Genomic DNA, 23,450 nt, shown 5'->3' with positions numbered 1-23,450 from the left:
CAGCCCGGCCTGCACCCTCTCACAGTCTGGGAGCCCTCGGGGGATGTCCACCTGCCGGCTTAGGCCCACTCCCCCCGGGGATCAGGCCTAAACCAGCAATCAGACATCCCTCTCGCAGTCCTGGGCTCCCCTCACTCCGCTCCTTACTGCCCGCTGCAGCGGAGGCAGGAGAGGCTCCTGCCACCACCACTGTGCTCGCCAGCCTGAGCCCAGCTTCTGGCTGAGCAGCGTGCCCCCTGTGGGAGTGCACTGACCACCAGGGGGCAGCTCCTGTGTTGAGTGTCTGCCCCCTGGTGGTCAGTGCATGTCATAGTAAACTGTGTTTTGCCGCTCCATCGATTTGCATTTTACCCTTTTATTATATAGGAGTAGTGGCCCCGAAATTTGTGCACAGGGAGGGGTGTCCCTCAGCCCAGCCTGCACCCTCTCCAATCTGGGACTCCTTGAGGGATGTCCGACTGCCAGTTTAGGTACGATCCCAGGATCAGGCCTAAACAGGCAGTCGGACATCCCTCTCACAATCTGGGACCACTGGCTCCTAACCGCTCACCTGCCTGCCTGCCTGCCTGATTGCCCCTAACCACTCTGCCTGCTGGCCTGATCACCCCCAGCTGCCCTCCCCTGCAGGCCTGATCACCCCCAACTGCCCTCCCCTGCCGGCCTGATCGCCCCTAACCACCTCTGCCTCGGCCCCGCCACCATGGCTTTGTCCGGAAGTACATCCAGAAGGTCTCCCGGTCTAATTAGCATATTACCCTTTTATTAGCATAGAAAGGATGCTGGCTTGAGACATCAACCAACCACTCATTGAGAACACTACTGTGAGACCGTCTGGCCTGCCTGTGTAGGTTCTGCACCTGAGCAGACAACTCAGCCCCGGAAACAAGGTGCTCACACTGTGGGTTGGGAGAAGGGACGCCCAGAACTTCAGGGCCGGGGAAGCGGGTCCTCACCATCTTTCCAGATCTCCGCCGTCAGCCGGTCTGTGCTCTGGTGCAGCAGGGCTGCCACGTTGTCATTCAGAGGGTCCATGTTTTTCATCAGCCACTCATTGGCCTTGTAGTCGACCTGAGTGGGGTCGGGCACGGGAGGGAGTGAACGTGCAGGTTCGGGGGCTCTCCTGAGTTTTCCAGGAGCCCCCAAGAAGTTCTGAGGCTCCGGATCTAGGGCTCGCCACCAGAGAGCATTGGTGCCACCTTGTGTCCATATCTTGAACTGCACCCTCCGACAGCATGACCCCTCTCCCCGCACTTCCTGATCCAGCCCTGACCTTGTCCACCACCACTTTCTTCCTTATTCATTCCACTCCAGACACACGGGCTTCCACGCTGTTCCTCAAACGTGCACCCTCACTTCCGCCTCAAGATTTTACCCCCGCCGCCCCCCGCCTGGGATTCCCTCACCGTGGCATTTCCCACGGATGGCTGCTTGGGAGAATTCAGGGTTTTGCTTTGAGGCTCCTACAGAGTCACGGTCTTGACCACAACACCCTGCATATGTCCCCCCCACACACACCAGACAGGGGCTCCCTGAGGCCAGGGCCCGGGCCTATCCCAGCCCAGCACAGGGCTGGACACACAGGAGGTCTTAGAAAATGCTTGGGAAACTTAGTGCCAAACACAGGACACACGGGGTCCTGCCTCCCAGCCACCGCGCATGCTGTTCCCTCTGCCTGCAGAGCCCTCCCACCCTTCACCTGTCACATCATTTAGACCATAGAGCCCACAGGCCAAATCGGGCCTGCCCCCTCTTTTTGAAAGTGACGTTTTATTGGAATACAGCCTTCATTTATGTATTCATTTATGAATTACCCATGGCTTCCTTCACACTAAGTGACCTAATCGAGTGGTTGTGACACAGTGTCTGGCCCACGAAGCTGAAACTATTTACAGAAAATGTTCGCTGGCCCTTAGATTAGATTTCAGATCCAGCATTGCTCTTCTCTGTGACACCGTCCCCGGGGTGCTCCCTCTGGGCTTTGACTTTGACACTGCCCTTCGCTGCCCCGACCAAAGCACCCATCACCTTACATTCCAATAGTTCGTATTTGTCTTCCTTCCAGATAAGAAACTCAGTGAGGACAGAAACCGTGTCTGACTTGGGTCCCCAACTTTGCTCAGCACAGGGCTGAGTGCACAAAGATACATGTTTGCTGAATGAGTAGATTAAATGCACACGATTCTCCTCTTGGCGAACTCCTACCCATCCCTCAAAACCTACTGTAAAAACCCCCTCCTCGAGGAAGCCATGGTTGACTTCATCAGAGTCCTCACTCCTCCTGGGGCTTTCCTAGCCCCTGCCCTGGCTGTGTCCTGTCCCAGGGGACCTCCGGTGGCCCCTGCTTTCCATCTGCACCCTCCCCCCATCTGTAGCCCAGTGGTCTCTACTCCCACCCACGTGTCCCAAGGCTGGCCCGACCCCCTACCTTGCCCGCGTAGTGCAAGACGCTGAAGTCGGCCTGGTCCCGCAGGTGCCGCGGCCGCTGGAACTTGGGATGGCCGCCCTGCTCCTGCGCCACCTTCTCTACGAAGGACTTGTCCGTGGCCTTGGGGAACCAGCACTCCTCGTCCAGCAGGGCCAGGAGTCCAGGCGGGTTGGCCTGACCATTGACAGGAAGGGGAGAGGAAGTCAGGCCCCCAGATACGGGCACTTGGGCGGCGGCTAGTTTTTAGTTCTCATAACTGACACGTGGGTGTCGGACGGAGCAGGAGGACAACAGTGACAGTGACAGCCACGGACGAGCCCGTGGTTGGAGCCGGGCACTGCGGCAGCACGTCCCAGGATCACACAGACCTGGGTTGTTTTCTCCCTTTAACTGACGGGGAGGCCCGAGGCCGGCGGGGGCGGGCCTGGACCTCGGCCACAGGATGGCGGGGAGACGCCTGGGCGGCGGGCAGAGCTGTGGGCGGGCTCACCGGCCGCTCGATGAGGTCGATGCAGGGCTGCAGGTCGAGGCCGAAGTCCAGGAAGGTCCAGGGGATGCCCTCGCGCTGGTACTCCTCCTGCTCCAGCACGAACATGGTGTGGTTGAACAGCTGCTGCAGCTTCTCGTTCGTGTAGTTGATGCACAGCTGCTCGAAGGAGTTCAGCTGCGGGGATGAGGGGGAGCGTGAAAAGGGGGGGAGGGCCCAGAGGGAGGGGACAGGGACTCAGAGGGAGGGGGATGGGGGCCCAGAGGGAGGGGGACAGGGACCCAGAGGGAGGTGGACGGGGACCCAGAGGAAGGGGACGGGGACCCAGAGGGAGGGGATGGAGACCCAGAGGGAGGGGGACGGGGACCCAGAGGGAGGGGACAGGGACCCAGAGGGAGGTGGACGGGGACCCAGAGGGAGGGGATGGGGACCCAGAGGGAGGGGGACAGGGACCCAGAGGGAGGTGGACGGGGACCCAGAGGGAGGGGACAGGCACCCAGAGGGAGGGGACAGGGACCCAGAGGGAGGGGGACAGGGACCCAGAGGGAGGTGGACGGGGACCCAGAGGGAGGGGATGGGGACCCAGAGGGAGGGGGACAGGGACCCAGAGGGAGGTGGACGGGGACCCAGAGGGAGGGGGATGAAGACCCAGAGGGAGGGGACAGGGACCCAGAGGGAGGGGACAGGGACCCAGAGGGAGGGAGAGGGGGCAGCGTGATGGGCCCTCAGGCCTCAGCTGGCACAGAGCGCGGACCTGGAAGATCTCGAAGCCGGCGATGTCCAGGATGCCCAGGAAGGAGGCACCCTGCCGGGGGCTGCGGTCCAGGGCCCGGTTGAGGCGCAGGACCAGCCAGCGGAAGAGGCGCTCGTAGGTGGCCTTGGCCAGGGCTTCCAGCGCGAAGTCAGCCTGCATGCGGGACAGGATGCACAGTGAGGACCCAGCCTGCACACCGTAGCCCCAGCCGGTCCTCAGGGCCCCCACCCCCATGGTTCAAGCACGAGGTCAGGAACAACAGCCGACCATCACTCGAGCCCTGCTGTGTGAAACGCTCGGGGCTCACTGGTCCATTAGTCCTCCCCCTACTCCTTGAACCAACTAGACAGCATAACAGGCAAGAGGGTGGACTCTGGAGCTTGCCAACCTGGGTGTGAATCCTGGCTCTGCCATTAGAGGCTGTGTTACCTCGGGCATGTGAATAAACCTCTCTGTGCCTCCATTTCCTCCCGGTCAGTGTGAGCTCCGGTCTCTGGTCCCCCTCTCCCCCTCTGTGTCTTCATCCTAGCACCTCGGGTGCCCAGCCTGGGGCAGGCAGAGACCTCTGCCCAAGAGCTGGACCCGCGAACCTCTAGCCCATGTGACTTCCTTCCTCTCCCGCCACTGCCAGCCCGTCTCAGCCTCATTGTCATTGGCTCAGATTGTGGCAGCAGCCTCGTCGCTCCGCCGTGCCCCCTGCACTCAATTCTCCACATGGAAGATAAGGAGAGCTTGCCGGGCCGGCGTGGCTCAGTGGTTGAATGTCGACCCGTGAACCAGGAGGTCACGGTTCGATTCCCCGTCAGGCACATGCACAGGTTGCAGGCTCCATCCCCAGTAGGGGGTGTGCAGGAGGCAACCGATCAATGATTCTCTCTCATCATTGATGTTTCTGTCTCTCTCTCCTCTCCCTTCCTCTCTGGAACCAATAAAAACATTTTTTTATAAGAAGATAAGGAGCCCTAGCCGGGTTGGTTCAGTGAATAGAGCGTTGGCCTTTGGACCAAAGGGTCCGGGGTTCGATTCTAGTCGAGGGCACGCACCTGGGTTGCAGGCTCCTCCCCCGCCTGGGCTCTGCTCAGGGCTCGTGTAGGAGGCAACCAATCGATGTGTTTCTCTCACATCGATGTTTCTCTCTGTCTTTCCCTCTCTCTCCCACTCTCTCTAAAAATCAATGGAAAAATATCCTCAAATGAAGATTAACCAAAAAAAAAAACACAACAACAACAACAAAAAACAAAGGAGGAGGAGGAGGAGGAAAGGAGATTTTTAAAAAAACAAACTGAGTCAACTTGCTCCCTGGCTTAAACCCTCGCTGGCCTCCTGCTGCACTTTTAATAAAAGTCACCTCCTTACTGTGGCCTCTAAGACCCTGTACGATCTGCCCCCTCCCAACCTCTCTGCCTGCAGCTTCAACCACCCTCTTCCCCACTCTCGAGCCTCACCGACCTTCTTAATGTTCCCAACTAGCCAAGCTTGTTCCCACCCCAGGGCCTTTGCACGGGCTGTTCCCTCTGCCTTGAACCGTCCAGGTCTCAACTTGAACATCACCTCCCCGGAGAGGACCTTCCTGACCCCCCTGGCCCTCTCCTTCATGGAAGGCATCCCCGTCTCGAAGCTTCCTGGTTATCTTTCATTAACTGTGTTCCTACCACCAGCACCCAGACCAGGTCCGTAACTGGGCGAACACCCCGTAACTGGACGAACACCCAGCAAAAGTTGGTTGAGTGAGGAAAAACGGCATAAGCCACTGAGACCCGGGACCTTGGCTGGGGTTCTCCCCATCCCGCCCCCCCACCAGCACCGCCTCCCACCAGCACCGCCCACCTGCTCCTTGGTCTGCGCTTTCTGCACGTAGTCCCGGCCAACTTTGATGCGGGGGGTGAGCAGGGCGCGGGAGAAGTCCGTCACCCCCAGTCCCAGCAGGCGGCAGAGCTTCTGGGCAGCTGAGGACAGACAGGCACCCGGACCCTCAGCACCAGGAAGGGGCACCGCCCCCCCCCCCCCCCCACGCTGTGGGGAACGGAAGCCCCGCCTTTCCCACGACGGGCATCTCAGGTCCTAAAAGGGAGCACCCCCTTGCCCTAGCCGGCTTGGCTCAGTGGGTAGAGCGCCGGCCTGTGGACAGAAAGGTTCCGGGTTCCATTCTGGTCAAGGGCACATGCCCCGTTCTGGGCTCGTTCCCCACTAGGGGGCGTGCAGGAGGCAGCCGATGGATGATTCTCATCATTGATGTTTCTCTCTCTCTCTCTCCCTCTCCCTTCCTCTCTGAAATCAATAAAAATATATTAAAATAATAATAATAAAGCAGAGCTATTTTCAGTTGGATAGAAAATAGAATATCAACTATAATTCTGCTTTTGAAAGGCAAAAAAATATATATGCAAGCCCAGAGGCCAGGAGGAGAGATGCCCAATGCTAAAGGCAGGGTGGGCTGGGATGCCCGGGGACCCTGCTCCTCCCCTGCCACCCCCATGCCCTCTCCCCTCCCCCAGCCCCCGCTGGCACACTGGTGCTGGTCAAACTTTGAGCAGGGATCGCACCTTTTATAACCAGGAAGACGGTGGGAAAGGCTATTTTGGAAAAGACTCAGCCAAGGGCGGGACCTGAGAGCGCCCGGCTGGGCAGGGGTGGGGTGCTCTGTGGGTGGGCAGCAGGCAGGGGGCGTCACCTGTGTTGTCAGGCATGGAGGCCTGGTCGGTGTTTCGTTCTCGCTTCAGGACGATGTTGCCAAACTGGAGCACGGCCGAGACCATCCGCAGCATGGCTAGGGGCGGCAGAGAGAGAGGTCACCGCGGCTCCAGACCCTGTGGTGGTCTTAGCTACCCCCCTAGACACGGAGCTTCAAAACCCTGTCAGCCGGCCTGCGTGGCTCAGTGGTTGAGCGTCCACCCAGGAACCAAGAGGTCACTGGTTCGATTCCCATTCAGGGCACAGGCCGGGATTGAGGGATGGATCCCCAGTAGAAGGCCTGCAGGAGGCAGCTGATCGATCATCAATGTTTCTCTCTATCCCTCTCCCTTCCTCTTTCTCTAAAAAATCAATAAAAACATATTTAAAAAAAATAAAAAACCCTACGTCAGATCACATCACCACCTTCAGCCGCCTCCTGCACACCCCCTACAGGGGATGTGCCCACAACAAAGGTACATGCCCTTGACCGGAATCGAACCTGGGACCCCTTAGTCCGCAGGCCCACGCTCTATCCACTGAGCCAAACCGGTCAGGGCCCACCTTGAGCTTAAAATCCACCTGTGACACCGGGCAGGCCTTAAAGCACACAAAGGGAGAGATGCATTGTGCATTTTGTGTTCAAGGTCCGCTGTATCACCATGCGGTGTCTGCTCAGTTGTCTGTTTCATCAAGCGATGCGTACAAGATTTTAAAGGACTTAGAGAAATGAATGAGCAATACGGAAAGATTTTTAAAATATCGAGTGAAAGCTGCAAGGTGAGGAGGGTATAGGGGGCACACTCTGTGAAAAAGGCAGGAAATAGCAAGTACAGCTGATTCTCGTTATTTGCCATATTTGCTATGGCAGGCATCCTCAAACTACGGCCCGCGGGCCACATGCGGGTGTTTTTGCCATTTTGTTTTTTTACTTCAAAATAAGGTATGTGCAATGTGCATAGGAATTTGTTCATAGTTTTTTTAAAACTATAGTCCGGCCCTCCAACGGTCTGAGGGACAGTGAACTGGCCCCCTGTTTAAAAAGTTTGAGGACCCCTGTTCTATGGAGTCACTGAGAACACGGAAAGAGGGGGAAGTACAGGGTTCGGGTCCTGGGAGCTTCCGGTCACATGTTCATCAACCAGGCAATACATCACCTTGTTTTATGTGTGTTTCTGTTTAAAGACACCTTAGTGCCCGGCCGGCGTGGCTCAGTGGTTCAGCATCCACCTATGAACCAGGAGGTCACAGTTCGATTCCCGGTCAGGGCACACATCCGGGTTGTGGGCTCCATCCCCAGTAGGGGGCGCACAGGAGGCAGCCAGTCAGTGATTCTCTCTCATCATTGATGTTTCTATCTCTCTCTCCTTCTCCCTTCCTCTCTGAAATTAATAAAAACATATTAAAAAAAGAATTGCCCACATCCCGTGTAACTCCTAAATGTCCCACTGGGCAGTCACATCTGTGAAGTAATGTTTGCAGTGATCTGACAAGAATCCCTCCTGTTTTACTATAAACACGTAAGCATTTGGTTTGAATACACAGTTAATTTCCCAGAAGGGGGGCCACTGTCTAACCGGAGGAAAGACTGTTGTTGCTTTTGTTCAGAATTGTATGTAGATTTGGCCAGCATTTCACAACCCTCTGGCTTCCAACAGCAAAGCTGTGCCCGGCATTTGAGTCGCCCGTGTAGCACGCCCACAGCAGGCTGCCCTGGGCGTCCCAAGGGCGACCCAGAGGTGCCCACCGGCCTCTCTGGGAAGGATCCGGGGCTGCAGCCACACTGCCCCACCTCCCCGGACCTCTGTCTCCTTTTGTCAAAAGGACAGTCTATGAAAAGGTGACCCGCTGGCTCCACTCCTTGTACTAGTAGGTGAAACACAAAATCTAGCAAAAAGCTCACAAAGGTTGTGCCAGCGAGCAAGCACAGGGAATGGGAAACCAGCGCCACCTACTGGCCGGTGATGAGGTTGATTCTCTACAATTAAAATTAACAAGAGGGGGCGGTCAGAGGTGAAACCCAAAAACCTATGAGTGGGTACCTGCTGGTTCTGATGCCAGGTGCCCAGGGGTCATTACCCTCTGCTCTACTTGCACACGTGTTTGAAATTTCCCATAATAAAGAGATAATCAAAAATATTCAGCAATAAAAAGGAGTGACGCTCTGACACAGGCTACCTCACGGGTGCACGGGGAAACTCATGCTGAGTGACAAGCCAGCCACAAGGGGCCGCTATGATTCCATTGACAGGACCGGCCCAGGATGGGCAAATCCGCAGACAGGAAGCCGGCGAGTGGCTGCCGGGGCTGCTGGAGAGAACGGGCGGGTGACGGCAAAGGGCCTCCTTGGGCCACGGAAACGTCTGATATCACCGGTGGTGATGGACGCACACCTCTGCGAGTGCACTGAAGGCCACGGATTTGTGCCCTTGAACTAGGTGAACGGCTGGGTAGGTCAATCACATCTCACGAAAGCTGGTTATTGTATAAACAGGATAAAGACAAAACCTGCACCTCTCCCTGGATCCCCCATATCTCCTCTAAGAACTGAGCCTCAGACCTGTTCGCACATGAGCAGGAAGACCAAGGGACATGGGTATTCAGGGCATTTTTCCGGTCATTCAATAGCAGTGGAATGTAATCACCCCAAGGGTCTGCCTCCAAGGAACAGGGTTTGGAAGAAAGCCTCATAGTTCATCTAAGCCAGTGGTCGGCAAACTCATTAGTCAACAGAGCCAAGTATCAACAGTACAACGATTGAAATTTCTTTTGAGAGCCAAATTTTTTAAACTTAAACTATATAGGTAGGTACATTGTTATTAACTTAATTAGGGCACTCCTAAGCTGGCCTTTGCTAAAAACTCAAGGGGCCAAAGAGCCGCTTGTGGCTCGCGAGCCGCAGTTTGCCGACCACTGATCTAAACAATGAAAACTGCCCTGGTCCAGTGGCTCGGTTGGTTGGAGCATCATCCCATACACCAAAAGGTTGCCGGTTCAATCCCCAGTCAGGGCGGGTACGAGAGGCAACTAATTAATGTTTCTCTCGCACATCAATGTTTCTCTCTCTCTCTCTCTCTCCTTTCCTCTCTCTCTAAAAATCAGTAAACACATATCCTCAGGTGAGGATTAAAAAATATTCCTATATAATAAAATCTCTATGACATACACTCACCACCAGGGGGCAGACGCTTGACGCAGGAGCTGCCCCCAGCCCGCATGCCCTAGGCCAGCCAAGGCAGGTGCCAGCAGGGGCCCTCGATTGCCCCGCCAGTCACCCCACAGATCAGCCCTGATCGCGGCCAGGCCTAGGGACCCTAACCATGCACAAATTTTGTGCACTGGGCCTCTAGTATATTTAAAAACAATGAAAACTTGCGCAGCCACAAAAAAGGACTGAAGTTCAACTACACGGACTAAAACACAATGATGGCCAAAACGTATGGTTTGGTGGGAAAAGTGGGGAGCAAAGCCCCCGAGCACTGGGTGATGAGCTGACTAACCCCTGCGCCGCCTGGGACCCCACGTGGGGCTGACGTGCCAGATGGTTTTCACCTGCTGGTCGGGCATCTCAGGTGTCTTGGGAGGAAGGTCAGGGGGCGGGGCCCAGCTGGAGCCACGCTGTGTGGGACATTTTAAATCAGCAGAGAAACATCTTAACATTTGAATCACCAGGTCAGCTGAGCTCCAGCCCTCGGGCTAGAGAATGCCTGTCGTGGTGGAAAAAATATGTGCATCTCTTCTAAGTTACCTAAACTATTTCTAGAAGGAGAAGCAGGAAGCTTAATGGTGTGAAATTCAGGTGGGGGGGGGGTAGGAAGGGGGTTAGGAGACTTGGTTTTCCCGGGACGACCTTTGGCCTCATTCACCTGTCACTGCGTGCCATTCGTTGTGCCGGGAGGGCTATTTGAGGTGACATGTGTCAGGAGGTCAGGCGGAACCTGAGGGGCCAGGCGGGAGGCCCAGGCCCCCACCATCTGAATCTGTTTGCCAGCTGCCCAGGGAGGAGAGCGGAGACGGGCAGGCGGGAGTTGTGCAACCGTGGTTGGGAAATGCGGCAGGGGAGGCCGGGGACCTGTGTCCATGCGCCCCAGGAGGCGGCCTGTTTGCAGCCGGGGAGGCGGCCAAGCTGGCTCTCGGTCTGCAGCCCTCCCACCCACAGCGGCTCCCGGGGCCTCCCGCAGCGCCAGGGACCAGAGGAGGAGGAGGCGGGCCCGGCCCTGGAAATCAGGGCCTTTCTCCCGGCCTCGGTGAGCAAACCACAGGCCACCCAAACCACACAACCTCAGGCTCCGCCGAAACATGGCGGAGGTCAACCTCCATGTCAGTGGTTCTCAACCTTCCTAACGCCGCGACCCTTTAATACAGCTCCTCATGTTGTGGTGACCCCCAACCATAAAACTATTTTCGTTGCTACTTCATAACTGTAATTTGGCTACTGTTATGAATGGTAATGTAAATATCTGTGTTTTCGGATGGTCTTAGGCGACCCATGGGTTGAGAACCGCTGCTATAGAGCCTAAGACCATTAGAAAACACAGATATTTGCATTACCATTCATAACAGTAGCAAAATTACAGTTATGAAGTAGCAACAAAAATAGTTTTATGGTTGGGGTCACCACAACATGAGGAACTGTATTAAAGGGTCGCGGCGTTAGGAAGGTTGAGAACCACTGCTCCATGTGCTTGTTATAGGAGGAATCATGCCCTCCCCACAAGAGGTGTGTTGAAGCCCTAAGCCCAGGGGCCCTCAGAATGTGGCCGCATTTGGGTGTTGGGTCATGGCAGGGGTCATCGCTTCAGTTAAGATGAGGTCGAAGTGGGCCCCTAATCCGGTACGACGGGGTGGGCGTCCTGACACCAGGCGGAAGTGGCACACACAGGTGTGCGCACGGGGAGAGCGCCGTGTGAACACAGAGGCAGATCAGGTGACGCTCCGACAGGCCCAGGAACTGGGCAGGTTGCCAGGAAACCACCAGCAGCGAGGGGAGGGGCAGGGGACAGATTCTCCCAGGACCAGCCGACCCGCCCACGCCTGGTCTCCTGGCCGCCACAACGGGACACAATCCCTTCCTGCTGTTTGAGGGGCTCGGGGGGGTCCTTCGTTAGGGTGGCCCTAGTGAGCGAATGTAGCCCTGCCGCAGGACTAGGTCAAGACATACTGTTCGGTGACAAGTTCAGGGGCAAACCAGCATCACACAAGGTGGTGATCTGAGTATTCCACACTCGGAACAACACCATTTTCCCTGCACCCTCGCCTCAGCCCCCTCCCGACCTTCAGTCCATCCTCCTCAGAGCTGCCCCTGGCCTGCTCCGAGCTCTCCAAGGATTCCCAGAGCCCCCAGGACACGCCCCAGCCCCTCCTCAGGCTGGAATCTGAGGCCCCGCCTGCCTCTGCAGCTCCATCCCTTGCTCCCCTCTATCACATACTAGACGGAAGTTTCACCCTTCAAATATGCCATGCCTTCCCTGCCCCAGGGCCTTTGCACAGGCTGTCCCCCTGCTTGAAACGTTCTTCCCTGATATCACCAATGCTCACTCCCTGAGCTCCCCCAGGCCTTTGCTCACCATCTCCGTGGGCCCCTCCTGACCCGCTACTTAACGCCATCCCCTCCTCCCCCCTCCATCCCTTGTTCTATTTTCCTCCCTGGCATTCACCGCCTTCTCGGAGAGCACCGAATTCCTGATTTATCTGGATTGTAGTTCTCATCTAGCCAGTCTCCCGGAGGCAGGAATGCTTATCAGTCTCATACCCAGTGTGTGCACACAGTACTTGCTCAATAAACGCTTGAGCAAATAATCCAAGGAATGAATGACCAGCCCTCCCCTCCGCCTGCCCATGCACAGCCCACCCCGACCCTTCACGGGCCCAGGGCACACTCACAGGTGATTTCCTCGTGGGTGAATCCCAGGACACGCAGGGACTCCAGCGTCTCCTGGAAGAGCTCGCGCTCCTGGCCGGGGGAGGACGCGGGCCCGTTGGTGAGGAAGCGGTAGTGGGAGCAAGGCTCCAGGAGGAGGTCGGCTGCAGGGGAAGGAGTGGAGGCCGAGGTCAAGGGCGAACGGTGGAGGTCGACTCACATCCCAGCTTCCTCGGAGGCCACCCCAGGCCAGGCCCTTCCCCACTGGGACCCTCGGTCTCCTCGGATAAACGGATAAAGGAGCGAGGAGGCTTTCCTCACGGGCTCAGTTTGGACTGGGGGTGGAGGGGTGCGTACTTAGCACATCTCAGACCGTTAATCTTCCCTCCTTCCGTAGGGATCCTCCTGTGCTGGGGCTGCCCAGAGCAGGCAGGAGCCGCCGGTCAGCAGAAGCAATGGGCCCGAGGGGTCCCGAATTAGTGAGTTAGCGGAAGCCACGGCAGGGGCAGCAGCAGAGGGCATGTGGCTCAGAAGCCACCGTGAGCGGGAGCCTGGGTGAGGCGGAGCCAGGAAGGGGGCAGAAGCCAGAAGGAGAGGGAGCCTCGGGCAGCGGGGACATCGGCAGGAGGAGTCCGAGCGGGAGGAGCGAGGAGAGTGAGCGAGCGGCAGGAGAACCTCAGGCAGCAGCAGAGCGAGGAGAGCCGGGAAGCCGCCCAGACCAGGACCACGGGGACCGCGAGGCCGAGGGAGCCACGGCAAAGCTGGAGTCACACCCGCTGGAGTGAGCAGAGAGACGTGAGCGTGAACAGGAGCCACGTGGCCACGGGGCCAGTGTGACCAAGACCCGGGAGACAGCAGGGCCAGGGGGCAGCGTGGGCCAGGGAGGGGGGCGGGACTCTGTGGGCAAAAGTCGTGAGGCGACAGGAACCAGGGGCCGCGGGATCCAGGAGGCGGCAGCATCCACTGCCCGGCAGGAGCCGGACAGGCACCAGGGCCCCCCTTCCTCCTCCCGCGCCTCCTCCCGGGGCCCAGCAGCAACACGGACCCTTGAGCTGCTCGCCCGCGCCGCCCAGCAGCTGGTAGAAGATGTGGAAGCTGCACTCGTCCTTGGCCTGGCGGATGGCCCGCGACTTCTCCAGCAGATCTGGGTGGAGTGAGTCAAGGTGCCGAAGAAGAGGGGGGAGGGGGCCCCGCCCGGCCCCCTGGATCCCCTCGGCCCCCCTGCTATCCCGTAAGGCGATGGAGTCCTTCACAGCCCCGCCCGGGGGCCCTGCCACTAACTGGATGAGCGGCCTTGAGCATGTCACTGAAGCCCTGTGCCTCAGTTTCCTCATCTGTGAAAGGGGCTTGATCACAATACCCATCAAGGAGTCGCTGGGAGGGTAAACGAGTTACAGTGAGAATATCTCCTGCCATCATTACCCTCCCAGCCTCAGTTTCCCTGCACGGATATGGGGGCTACTGGCTCCTCCCTTCTAGGAAAGCCACGTGACTGGTTCACATACTAACAAGCGGCGACTCACCTCCGGGTAAATAAAATGCCCAACAACTCGTCTGCCCCTCGTACCCCCCGCGCACGGGCCACGGAGCACCTATGTTGGGTGACAGTCGTAACACAGAGCCTTGCCCCAGGCTGTCCATTGACTTAAACCCTGGGGTCACCAACCCCTGGGAAATGGGGAGCCGCAGTGGGGAGGGTCGCACAGGGCAGGGAGGGGTGGGGGAAGAGCACACGACCTATGTGACCCTGGGTGCAGAGAGCCCCAGCCTCAGTTCCCCCGTTACACGGGGTGATGATGGCACTCGCCTTGTGGGCTCAGAGAGGAGGGGCTGAGAGACAGACATGGGAGCTCTCAGGACCCACAGGAGCCTCAGAAAGCCTGGAGACACACCGAGGCCTCTCTGATGGCCCGGGCGGCACCTGCCCCGGCAGCATCAGTCCCAGGCTGTGACAGGCCCGGAGACAGACAGCGGAGCCCGGGGGCAGCCGCAGCGGCAGCGGCGTGGGGGGAGTGGACGGGAGAACGTGTCCCGGCACCGGTGGAGGAGACAGTATGAAGATAAAAGGAGGCTGCGGGAACCACGGGGCCAAAGGAGGCGCGAGCGGGCAGGGTGGACTGCAGGAAGGGCCCTGAGCCCACATGTGCAGGGGCCGATGCAGAGGACAGTGGGCCGCGGGGACTGTGGGAAGCAGGAGCGGTGGCTGCAGGGGACACAGGCCTCCCGGCCTCCCTGGCACCGGGATGTGGTTTCTTTTTTTCAAATATAGATACATATATGTTAAATATATTTTTATTGATTTCAGAGAGGAAGGGAGAGGGAGAGAAGGAGCTAGAAACATCAATGATTAGGGAGAATCACTGATCAGCTGCCTCCTGCACGCCCCCCACTGGGCATCAAGCCCGAAACCCGGACTGGGAATCGAACCGTGACCTAATGGTTCATAGGTTGATGCTCAACCACTGAGCCATGCCAGCCGAGCAGGGATGTGGTTTCTTATTAATATCGTGAACGTGATGATGAATAATTATTAATCAGTAATATTAACATCATTCCTGGCTGGGTGGCTCAAGTAGTTGGAGCCTTGTCTCACGAACCAAAAGGTTTTGGGTTCAATTCCTGGTCAGGGCACATGCCTAGCTTGTGGGTTTCATTCCCAGATGGGGCTTTTCCTGTCCAGGTGGCAACCGATCGATGTCTCCCTCCGTCTCTCTCTCTCTCTCTCTCTCAAAATCAATAAAAACATATCCTCAGGTGAGGATTAAAATAATAATAATATTATTATTAATTTACCTTTAATAACAAGAGCTCATTATTGACTGCTTACTATGCGGTGGGTGCAGTGCTAAGCATCTGACCCACGCTGTCCTCTACACCCTTTGGGGCAGGTTCTGGGATACTTCCCCTTCTACAGAGGGGAAACTGAGGCACAGGGCGGTCTCAACACGTGCCCAGGGTCCCAACAGCCTGGACTGGAGCCCAGCTCCCGCCTGGTTCCATCTGCACTCGGGGGCCCTGTGTTGTACCTTGTAAATCCCCTCTGCGCGCACAGACCGCTCCGTGCAAAACCTGGCAGTCACCGCAGGCCCGAGGCCCTTGCACGCGCGGCTGCCCCAGGCTGGAGTGCGGCGAGGGGGCTGGGCTTCGGGCGCGGCTCCCTGAGCCTAAACTCTCCCAAACAACGGGGCTTCTGCTGGCATCTGCTTTCCCTTGGGAGCTGGGACGTGGGCATGTTCCGGGCAGGGGGTGCTGCCTGGGGACCAGCCCCCAGTAAAACCCTGGGCGCCGCGCCTCTGAGGAGCTCCCTGGTCCCTCTCTGCTGGGGGATGCGCGGGCCCGTGCGGCTGCCCGGGGAGAGGGTCTGGAAGCCGGGCGATTCCCGGACTTCGCCCCGCGCCTCCCTGGCTAACTGTGCGTGTCCTTCCGCCGTGAGGAGACGGCGTGAGGGTGACTGTGTGCTGAGGCCCGTGAGTCCTCCGAGTGGATCACCGAACCCGGAGATGGTCCTGGGGACCCCGACCCACCGCCCCCCCGCGGGGCTGTGCCCGCCTTCTCCTAAAGCAGCGGGAGCCCCTGCCCTCCTCCCTCCACGGGGAGATGCTGTCTCTACCCTTTCCTGAGGTTCTGTGATCCTTCCCTTTCCACTGAGGGGGAAACTGAGGCACGGTTTCCGCGCAGCTTCCTGTGCGTGTAGACGCCTGTTCCCTGGAAGCGGTGAGATCCCAAGCGCCTCCCTCCCGCCCGCAGCCCCCAGGCCCTCAGGCCCCCAGGCCCGGAAGGATACAGGTCTCGATGTTGGCGCCCACGATGTACCCGGCAACGTCAAAGTTGATGCGGATGAACTTGCCCTGGGAGGTAAGCGCGTGGGGTTTGAAGAGCAGCCCTCACCCATACTCACCCCTCCCAGAGCCAGGACTGCCTCTTGTCTTTCTCTCTCCCTGCACCTGAACCCCGCCCCAATCATGGGGTCTCAGTGGGGGCTCCCTGGGGAATCCAAGGTCCCAGGCCCCTTTGACTTCTTTCCTCGGGACCCAGGACCCCAGCCCCCCTGCCCCTTCCCCCTCCGCTGACTCACACATCTTGCCTCCCCCCACCCCCTTCATGCCCAGCTGCTGCTTGGCGCCAGGCATGCAGGCATCCAGGCAGCGCCCTCCCAGCACTCACAAATCGGGAGGAGTTGTCATTCTTCACCGTCTTGGCGTTGCCGAAGGCCTCCAGGATGGGGTTGGCCTGAAGAAGCTGCCGCTCCAGCTCACCCTGGGAGGGGGCACCTCAGTGAGAATGGGGCAGGAGATTGGGGTCTGAGCTACAGCTGACTGAACGTGTGTAGGGGGGGGGGGGGGGCTTTTGTGTATCTGGGTGTGTGCCTACCTCCCTGCATCCGGGTGGTGCCTGTCAGTCTACTGTGAAGGGAACAAGCAAACATCTCCAAGATAAATTGTCAAGTGGAAACAAAGCAAAAAACAAAACCAAACCCTGCAGAACAATACCTACAGTGTGATCCCATTGATAAAAAATAAATTGAGAAAAAAACACCACCCTAAACAAGACTCCCGTTTCTACAGGTATATATACCTGGTACATGTTTGTAAACATTTAGAGAAAGGTCTGCAAGGATACACACCAAACTGTCAACAGTGTAAGCCACTCCAAGGAAGGGGCACTGAGAGGAAGAAAGGAATTCCACTTGATCTGATTTTGTTGTTGCTACAGGGAACATGTACTCATGCATTACTTGTGAGATGATTAAGGAAAAATCTATACCACCTGTACATAAAGTGCTTCAAAGTGGCACACTGTAGGCATGCAAGAAACAGCAGTTTCCTTCCCTATGGGTGGGGATCTTAACTCTGAACTTCCCCACAGCCATCTTGGTGTCAGAGCCAGGAACATAGTAGGTCCTCAATAAATGGCTATTTTCTTTTCCTCCTTCCTTGCCAGGCTCTCTAGAACATGGACTATTTCTTTAATTTCCTTGAGAGCCCTCAGAGACTAGCCTGAGCCGAGGGCCTGTAATACAAGGCAGTGTGTGTCCCTGGGTTGTGTGAATTCATGGTGTCTATGGGCCCCATCTACAAACATTTAGCAGGTCAGCAATAAATGGTACTTTTTGGTCTCTGAGTTATTTCATATTGCACACACCGTAGAGCTAACTTAAGTAGCAATTCAGACTGGGTCTGTACACACACAGTAGGACCACACTAAATGACAGCACGGGCCCTAGGTGTGTGTACACAGGGGGGTGGGGGGGCTGTGTGTACATAGCAGGGTTGCATTCAATGACAGTGCAGGGCCTGGTGTGCACCTAGTAGGACCACCATAAGCAGCAGTGAGACTCCCTGGCAGGTATAACCGTCAATGCCTTGGGCCCTGTCTGTCAGGAAGACTGTAGTTTGGGGTGACCTGGGTGTCATTATGACTCGAAGTGATTCCCTGCTACTCACATAAGACATGGTGCTGGTGGAGGCCTGAGGAAGTCACGGGACACGAGACACGGACCGGGACATGGATCAGGACACGGCACATGAAACGTGGACAGACACACAAGTGAACCGGTGGTCTTGGGTGGTGGGCAGGGCGGCGGGGAGACAAGGGGAAACTGGGCATGTGGAACGGGGTGGCCTGGGGGGACCACATGCCTGGGTCTGAATCCACTCTAGCCCTTGCTGGGTGTGTGACCTCCGAAACCGACTCCCCCAGCCGTGCCTTCGGTTTCTCATTTTGACACAGGAAAACAACAGCCCACCCACCTCACTGGAGCGTCAAATCAATGGGAGCACAGGGACAAGCGCCATATAAATGCCCACTTATAAAGCCAACAAGGGCACTGCAGGTATCTAAATTAGGCCTGGCACACAGTAGGTGCTCAGGAATGTAAGCACCTACTATGTGCCTGATACTGTTCCAAAGGCCAACAAGGCCAAGAACTGGCCCTTGCATTTCTTTTCCACCTGCCATGGCTCCCAGCAATATATTAGGCACACAGTAGGTGCTCAAGCAGCATGGGGAGCCAGGAGAAGACCCACAACTATGGCCCCCCTGAGGAAGATAGGGAATTATGGGGGAAGCAGAGCCTGAGATGGAGGGGGCATTGCAGGTGGTAGGCTCTAGAGCAGGTCACTTACCGGTACGCCCGGCTCCTTCCTGCCCTTTGGTGATGATGCCACGTGGGCGAGGTACTGGATGACCTTCTTGGTGTTTTCTGTCTTCCCGGCTCCAGACTCCCCACTATGGGGGGAACAAGGGGAAGCAAGAGGGGTCAGCAATGATTCTACTCCAAGGAGAGCCACAGCCAGCTGGGACCACCTCCACCAGGAAGCCCTCAGGACTACTCACGTGCAGAGAATGGACTGATCCTCACGATCTGTAGGGGAGAGAAGAGGACATGTCACCTGGGAGGGTCTCTCCTGCAGGACCCCGGCCCCTTATGCTGGCCACTCCCTATCTATATAATAAAAGCCTAAGTGACTGTTACAGCAGAACGACCAGAATGATCGGTCGCTATGATGCACACTGACCTCCCGGGGCAGACGCTCAATGCAGGAGCTGCCCCTGGTGGTCAGTGCGCTCCCACAGGGGGAGCACCACTCAGCCAGAAGCCGGGCTCACGGCCGGCAAGCGCAGCAGCGGTGGCGGGAGCCTCTCCTGCCTTTGCAGCAGTGCTAAGGAGCAGCGAGCCAATGCAGTAAGGAGCAGTGAGCAGGCGGGTGATAAGGAGCAAGGGGTCCCAGACTGCGAGGGGGATGTCCGCCTGCCAGCTTAGGCCCAGGGAGATTGGGCCTAAGCCAGCAGGCGGACATCCCCCAAGGGCTCTCAGACTGCGAGAGGGTGCAGGCCGGGGTGAGGGAACCCCCCCACAGTGCATGAATTTCATGCACTGGGCCTTTAGTTCAAAATAATTCCTGGAGAATAAGGGGAAGCTTGGGTTTTGATGTGTGACACCCTGGATTCTAATACAACACCCGACTCAGCCTCTTGCTTTCTATGTGTCCCTGGAAAAGCAGCTGTCCCTCTCTGAGCCTCAGTTTTCTCACCTGAGGAGACAATAAACTCCAACTGAACAGCATGTCATTCATTCAGCAAACTTCAATGTGAGCCCCCACCCTGTGCCCTATGAGATTCAAAGACATGAGAGGGGGATCCTGGACCCCAGGGAGGCAACAGTCGGGGACCCTGGGTTCAAATCCTACCTCAGCCACCAGGGGGGGCAATGACTGTACCTCAGTTTCCCCATCTGGAAGTCAGGGAGATGAGCTCACCAGCTTCATGGGGTTGCTATGAGGTTAAACGTGTTAATCCATGAAAAGTGCTTGGCTCAAAGTAGGCACTCACCCATACTTTGTTGTACAATTATCCCTAAGGCAGTGGTCGGCAAACTCATTAGTCAACAGAGCCAAATATCAACAGTACAACAACTGAAATTTCTTTTGAGAGCTGAAAACCGACTTCTGCGCATGGGCCACGAAGTTTCAATCGCACTGTACGTGCGCACCCGCACGTGGTATTTTGTGGAAGAGCCACACTCAAGGGGCCAAAGAGCCGCATGTGGCTCGCGAGCCGCAGTTTGCCGACCACTGCCCTAAGGTATAATAAGTGGGATATAATAAGAGCTGTATAAATAAATGTATAACAAATTAGATTATAGAACCAAATAAGTGTCACCAATGATGAAGTATAGATGTATAATGTGAATATAAAAACGTGATATCTAAACACGTTGTATTGCCGAAACCGGTTTGGCTCAGTGGATAGAGCGTCGGCCTGCGGGCTGAAAGGTCCCAGGTTCGATTCCGGCCAAGGGTATGTACCTTGGTTGTGGGCACATCCCCAGTTGCGGGTGTGCAGGAGGCAGCTGATCGATGTTTCTCTCTCATCGATGTTTCTAACTCTCTATCCCTCTCCCTTCCTCTCTGTAAAAAATCAATAAAATATATTTTAAAATATAAATAAATAAACAGGTTGTATTGCCTGAAACAGGTGCATTATAGATCATCCATTACACCCGCGAGCCTGCATAGGGTCTGCAGAAGGAGCCTGGGGGTCTCATTAAACACTGTCTGCTGAGCCTCCCCCCAGTTTCTGGCTCAGCAGGTGCTGCTGATGCTGCTGGTGAGGGCACTGCACGCTGAGAGCCACTGCATGCTACGATATAAATATATCATTATAGCCCTGACCGGTTTGGCTCAGTGGATAGAGCGTCGGCCTGCGGACTGAAGGGTCCCAGGTTCGGTTCCGGTCAAGGGCATGTACCTTGGTTGCGGGCACATCCCCAGTGGGGAGTGTGCAGGAGGCAGCTGATAGATGTTTCTCTCTCATTGATGTTTCTAACTCTCTATCCCTCTCCCTTCCTCTCTGTAAAAAATCAATAAAATATATTTAAAATAAATAAATAAATAAAATACTGGTAGATGACAGCGCTGGCTGGTGTGCTCAGTGGTTAGAGCATCAGCCCACACACCAAAGTGTTGTAGGTTTGGTTCCTGGTCAAGGCCATGTATCTGGGATACAGGTTTGATCCTGGCCCTGGTCAGGGCGCATGGGAAGCACCAATCAATGTGCCTCTCTCACATCAATGTTTCTCTCTCTTTTTTTCTCTCTCTCTCCCTCCCTCCCTCCATTCTCTAAAAATCAATGGAAAAAGTATCCTCGGGTGAGGATTAACAAAAAATAAAGTAAAATAGGTGATGTGTACTAAATAAGTAATGAGCACATTGTGGGCCGTGTAATTTTGCCAGGACTGATTTACATGGTTATGGCACAAATGGCGGCCCCTTTAACAGACACCCTTGTGCAGTGCACAAGCTGCCCAGCGGTACAGCAACCCCATCCGCCCATCATGTAAGGGGCTGCTATCCACCCACGTCAAGGCAGATCACACCAACCACAGAAACGGTGAGTGAATGAGCGCTCTGAGAATCACGGTCTCAAGAGAAATTTTGGCAGGACCCTGGCCCATGTGACTCCTAAATGGTGCTGGCTGAGAGAAGGGGTGGCCACAGAGGCCGATGAAGAAGGGGCTGGGGGGCAGGACTCAGAGCCCCACCCACCATTGTGTCCCCTCCTGCCCCACAAAGAAGCCGCAGAGTCTGAACCCGAGCCCCGGCCCACACTCACCCTGGAGCATGCTGCGGTAGGCCCCCTCGGTCACCGCGTACACGTGGGGCGGCACTTCGTGGCGCTTCTTGCCCCGGTACATCTCCACAATCGCCTCCGTGTAGATGGGGAGCTGCTTGTACGGGTTGATGACCACACAGAAAAGGCCAGAGTACGTCTGCAGCGGACGAGAAGGAAGAGGGCTCAGCTCCCGCCTGCGGCCCGGCCCGGAGGGCAGCACGGGGCTGCCACGGACAGCCGGGCGGGCTGCACACTGCACAAGGACATCCGTCAAAGGGGCTGCCATTCACAGCGACAATGTCAAATTTTTTAAAAATATATATATTTTATTGATTTTTTACAGAGAGGAAGGGAGAGGGATAGAGAGTTAGAAACATAGATGAGAGAGAAACATCGATCAGCTGCTTCCTGCACACCCCCCACTGGGGATGTGCCCACAACCAAGGTGCATGCCCTTGACCGGAATCGAACCTGGGACCCTTGAGTCCACAGGCTGACGCTCTATCCACTGAGCCAAACCGGTTAGGGCTCAAATTTTTTTTTTAAATATGTTTTTATTGATTTGTTTATTTTTTTAAGAGAGAGAAGGAAGGAGAGGGAGAGAGAGATAGAAACATCAATGAGAGAGAACCATCCATCGGCTGCCTCCTGCACGCCCCTTACTGGGGACCGAGCCCACCACCCTGGCATGTGCCCTGACAGGGAATCGAACCAGTGACCTCTTGGTGCTTGAGCTGGTGCTCAACGACTGAGCCACACCCGCCGGGCCATGTCGATTTTGAACATCTGTTACAAACACCGTCAGGCTGCTGGTGGGAAAGAATCTTTCCAAATTGCACGAAGGTGCTGTGTGGGCAAGGATGCACCCTGAGAGAGAATGTGGGCTTTGCAGCTGGCCAGACGGGGGTCCCAGCCTGTCGCTGCCTGAAGGGCCCTGTGCACACACCTGGAAGGGCCCTGTGCACACTCATCGATGCCAGCATTCTTCACACGGCAAAGGCTGGCCATGACCTGAACACATGTCTGTACATGGCCCTATGACGCTCTCCGTGATGGGGATGGAGTGATCTCGGAAACATTATCAAGGGACAGGAAACAAGGCGGGAGTGTTAGCATGGCACGAGGGGGGGGGGCGCGGGGGGGGAGCGGGATATTTTTGTGTACCTGCTGGAATACACTCAGTATCTGGGGAAGGGTGCTCGCAATCTCGGCAGCGACGGAAACATATTTTGTGGTTTCTATTAATACACTCACGGGTCTTGCTTACACGAATTCGATTATATAACCAAATAAGGGTTACCTATGATTAAGTGCAAATTTATAATGTGCACATAAAAACGTGACATTTCAATATGCTGCTGCATAGCCCGGCCAGCGTGGCTCAGTGGTTAAGCATCAACCTATGAACCAGGAGGTTACGGTTCAACTTCCAGTCAGGGCACATGCCCGGGTTGCGGACTCGATCCCCAATGTGGGGCGTGCAGGAGGTGGCTGATCAATGATTCTCTCTCAATGATGTTTCTCTCTCCCTCCCTCTCCCTTCCTCTCTGAAATCAATAAAAATATATATTTTTTAAAAATAGTAAGTATGTTGCTGCATAAAACAGGTGTAGTGTAGATTGTCTATTATACTCAAACTTGGGGTCCACTCTTATTGGAGGAAATGCTATAGTTCAGGTTCTAGGTGCATGGAAATTAAGATATAATTTTTTATTTTTTTTGGGGGGGGGGCATTCACGGTCACCGACTTCCTGAATTCGTGCGCACACCCATTGGGCCTGGATTCGGGACCCTGGGGCGGTCTAAGAACTGCTCCAGCTCACTCCGGGCACCGGGTAGACAACAGGCACTCAGGACTGATAGAGGCAGTTAGACAACTAGAGAGCTAGCTGGTTACCTGACTACACCAACCCAGAGAGCTAACTAGCTGAGCTAACCAGAAAATTTTTGCTTAGTGGCTTAGCTAGTTAACTACTAAACCAGTTAGCCACTTAGCCAGCGAGTCAGCTAGTCAGCTGGCTAGCCGGTTACTTAGCTGGTTCGTAGCAGGGCTGCGTTAAACTCCCCGACAGCTTGTGCCTCCCCAGCAGCGCAGGGTGTGGCCGCCACAAGCTGCCCGGCTCCCAGGTGCCAGGCTTTT

The 23,450-nt window shown here is 56.1% G+C and overlaps 1 protein-coding gene across 5 annotated transcripts in view; it reads right to left on the bottom strand.

Annotated features, from left to right (window-relative positions):
• Positions 1-23,450, bottom strand: part of MYH14 (myosin heavy chain 14) — an 89,664-nt gene that overhangs the window by 43,629 nt on the left and 22,585 nt on the right. For all 5 annotated transcript variants that reach the window (XM_079760116.1, XM_079760120.1, XM_079760118.1 and 2 more), the window contains exons 3-16: positions 21,311-21,467; positions 18,533-18,560; positions 18,322-18,424; positions 17,641-17,664; positions 16,361-16,453; positions 15,981-16,044; positions 13,242-13,340; positions 12,220-12,360; positions 6,338-6,433; positions 5,494-5,612; positions 3,667-3,819; positions 2,916-3,089; positions 2,426-2,599; positions 954-1,068 (exon numbers count right to left, since the gene is read on the bottom strand). In XM_079760116.1, coding sequence (XP_079616242.1) covers positions 954-1,068; positions 2,426-2,599; positions 2,916-3,089; positions 3,667-3,819; positions 5,494-5,612; positions 6,338-6,433; positions 12,220-12,360; positions 13,242-13,340; positions 15,981-16,044; positions 16,361-16,453; positions 17,641-17,664; positions 18,322-18,424; positions 18,533-18,560; positions 21,311-21,467 — 1,540 coding nt within the window. The remainder of the gene's footprint in view (positions 1-953; positions 1,069-2,425; positions 2,600-2,915; positions 3,090-3,666; positions 3,820-5,493; positions 5,613-6,337; positions 6,434-12,219; positions 12,361-13,241; positions 13,341-15,980; positions 16,045-16,360; positions 16,454-17,640; positions 17,665-18,321; positions 18,425-18,532; positions 18,561-21,310; positions 21,468-23,450) is intronic.

This window comes from Cnephaeus nilssonii (assembly GCF_951640355.1).
Source record: "Cnephaeus nilssonii genome assembly, chromosome: 20".
Taxonomy (NCBI): Eukaryota; Metazoa; Chordata; class Mammalia; order Chiroptera; family Vespertilionidae; genus Cnephaeus; species Cnephaeus nilssonii.
Note: the sequence above shows the minus strand (reverse complement) of the source record. Positions and strands in the feature narration are given on the sequence as shown.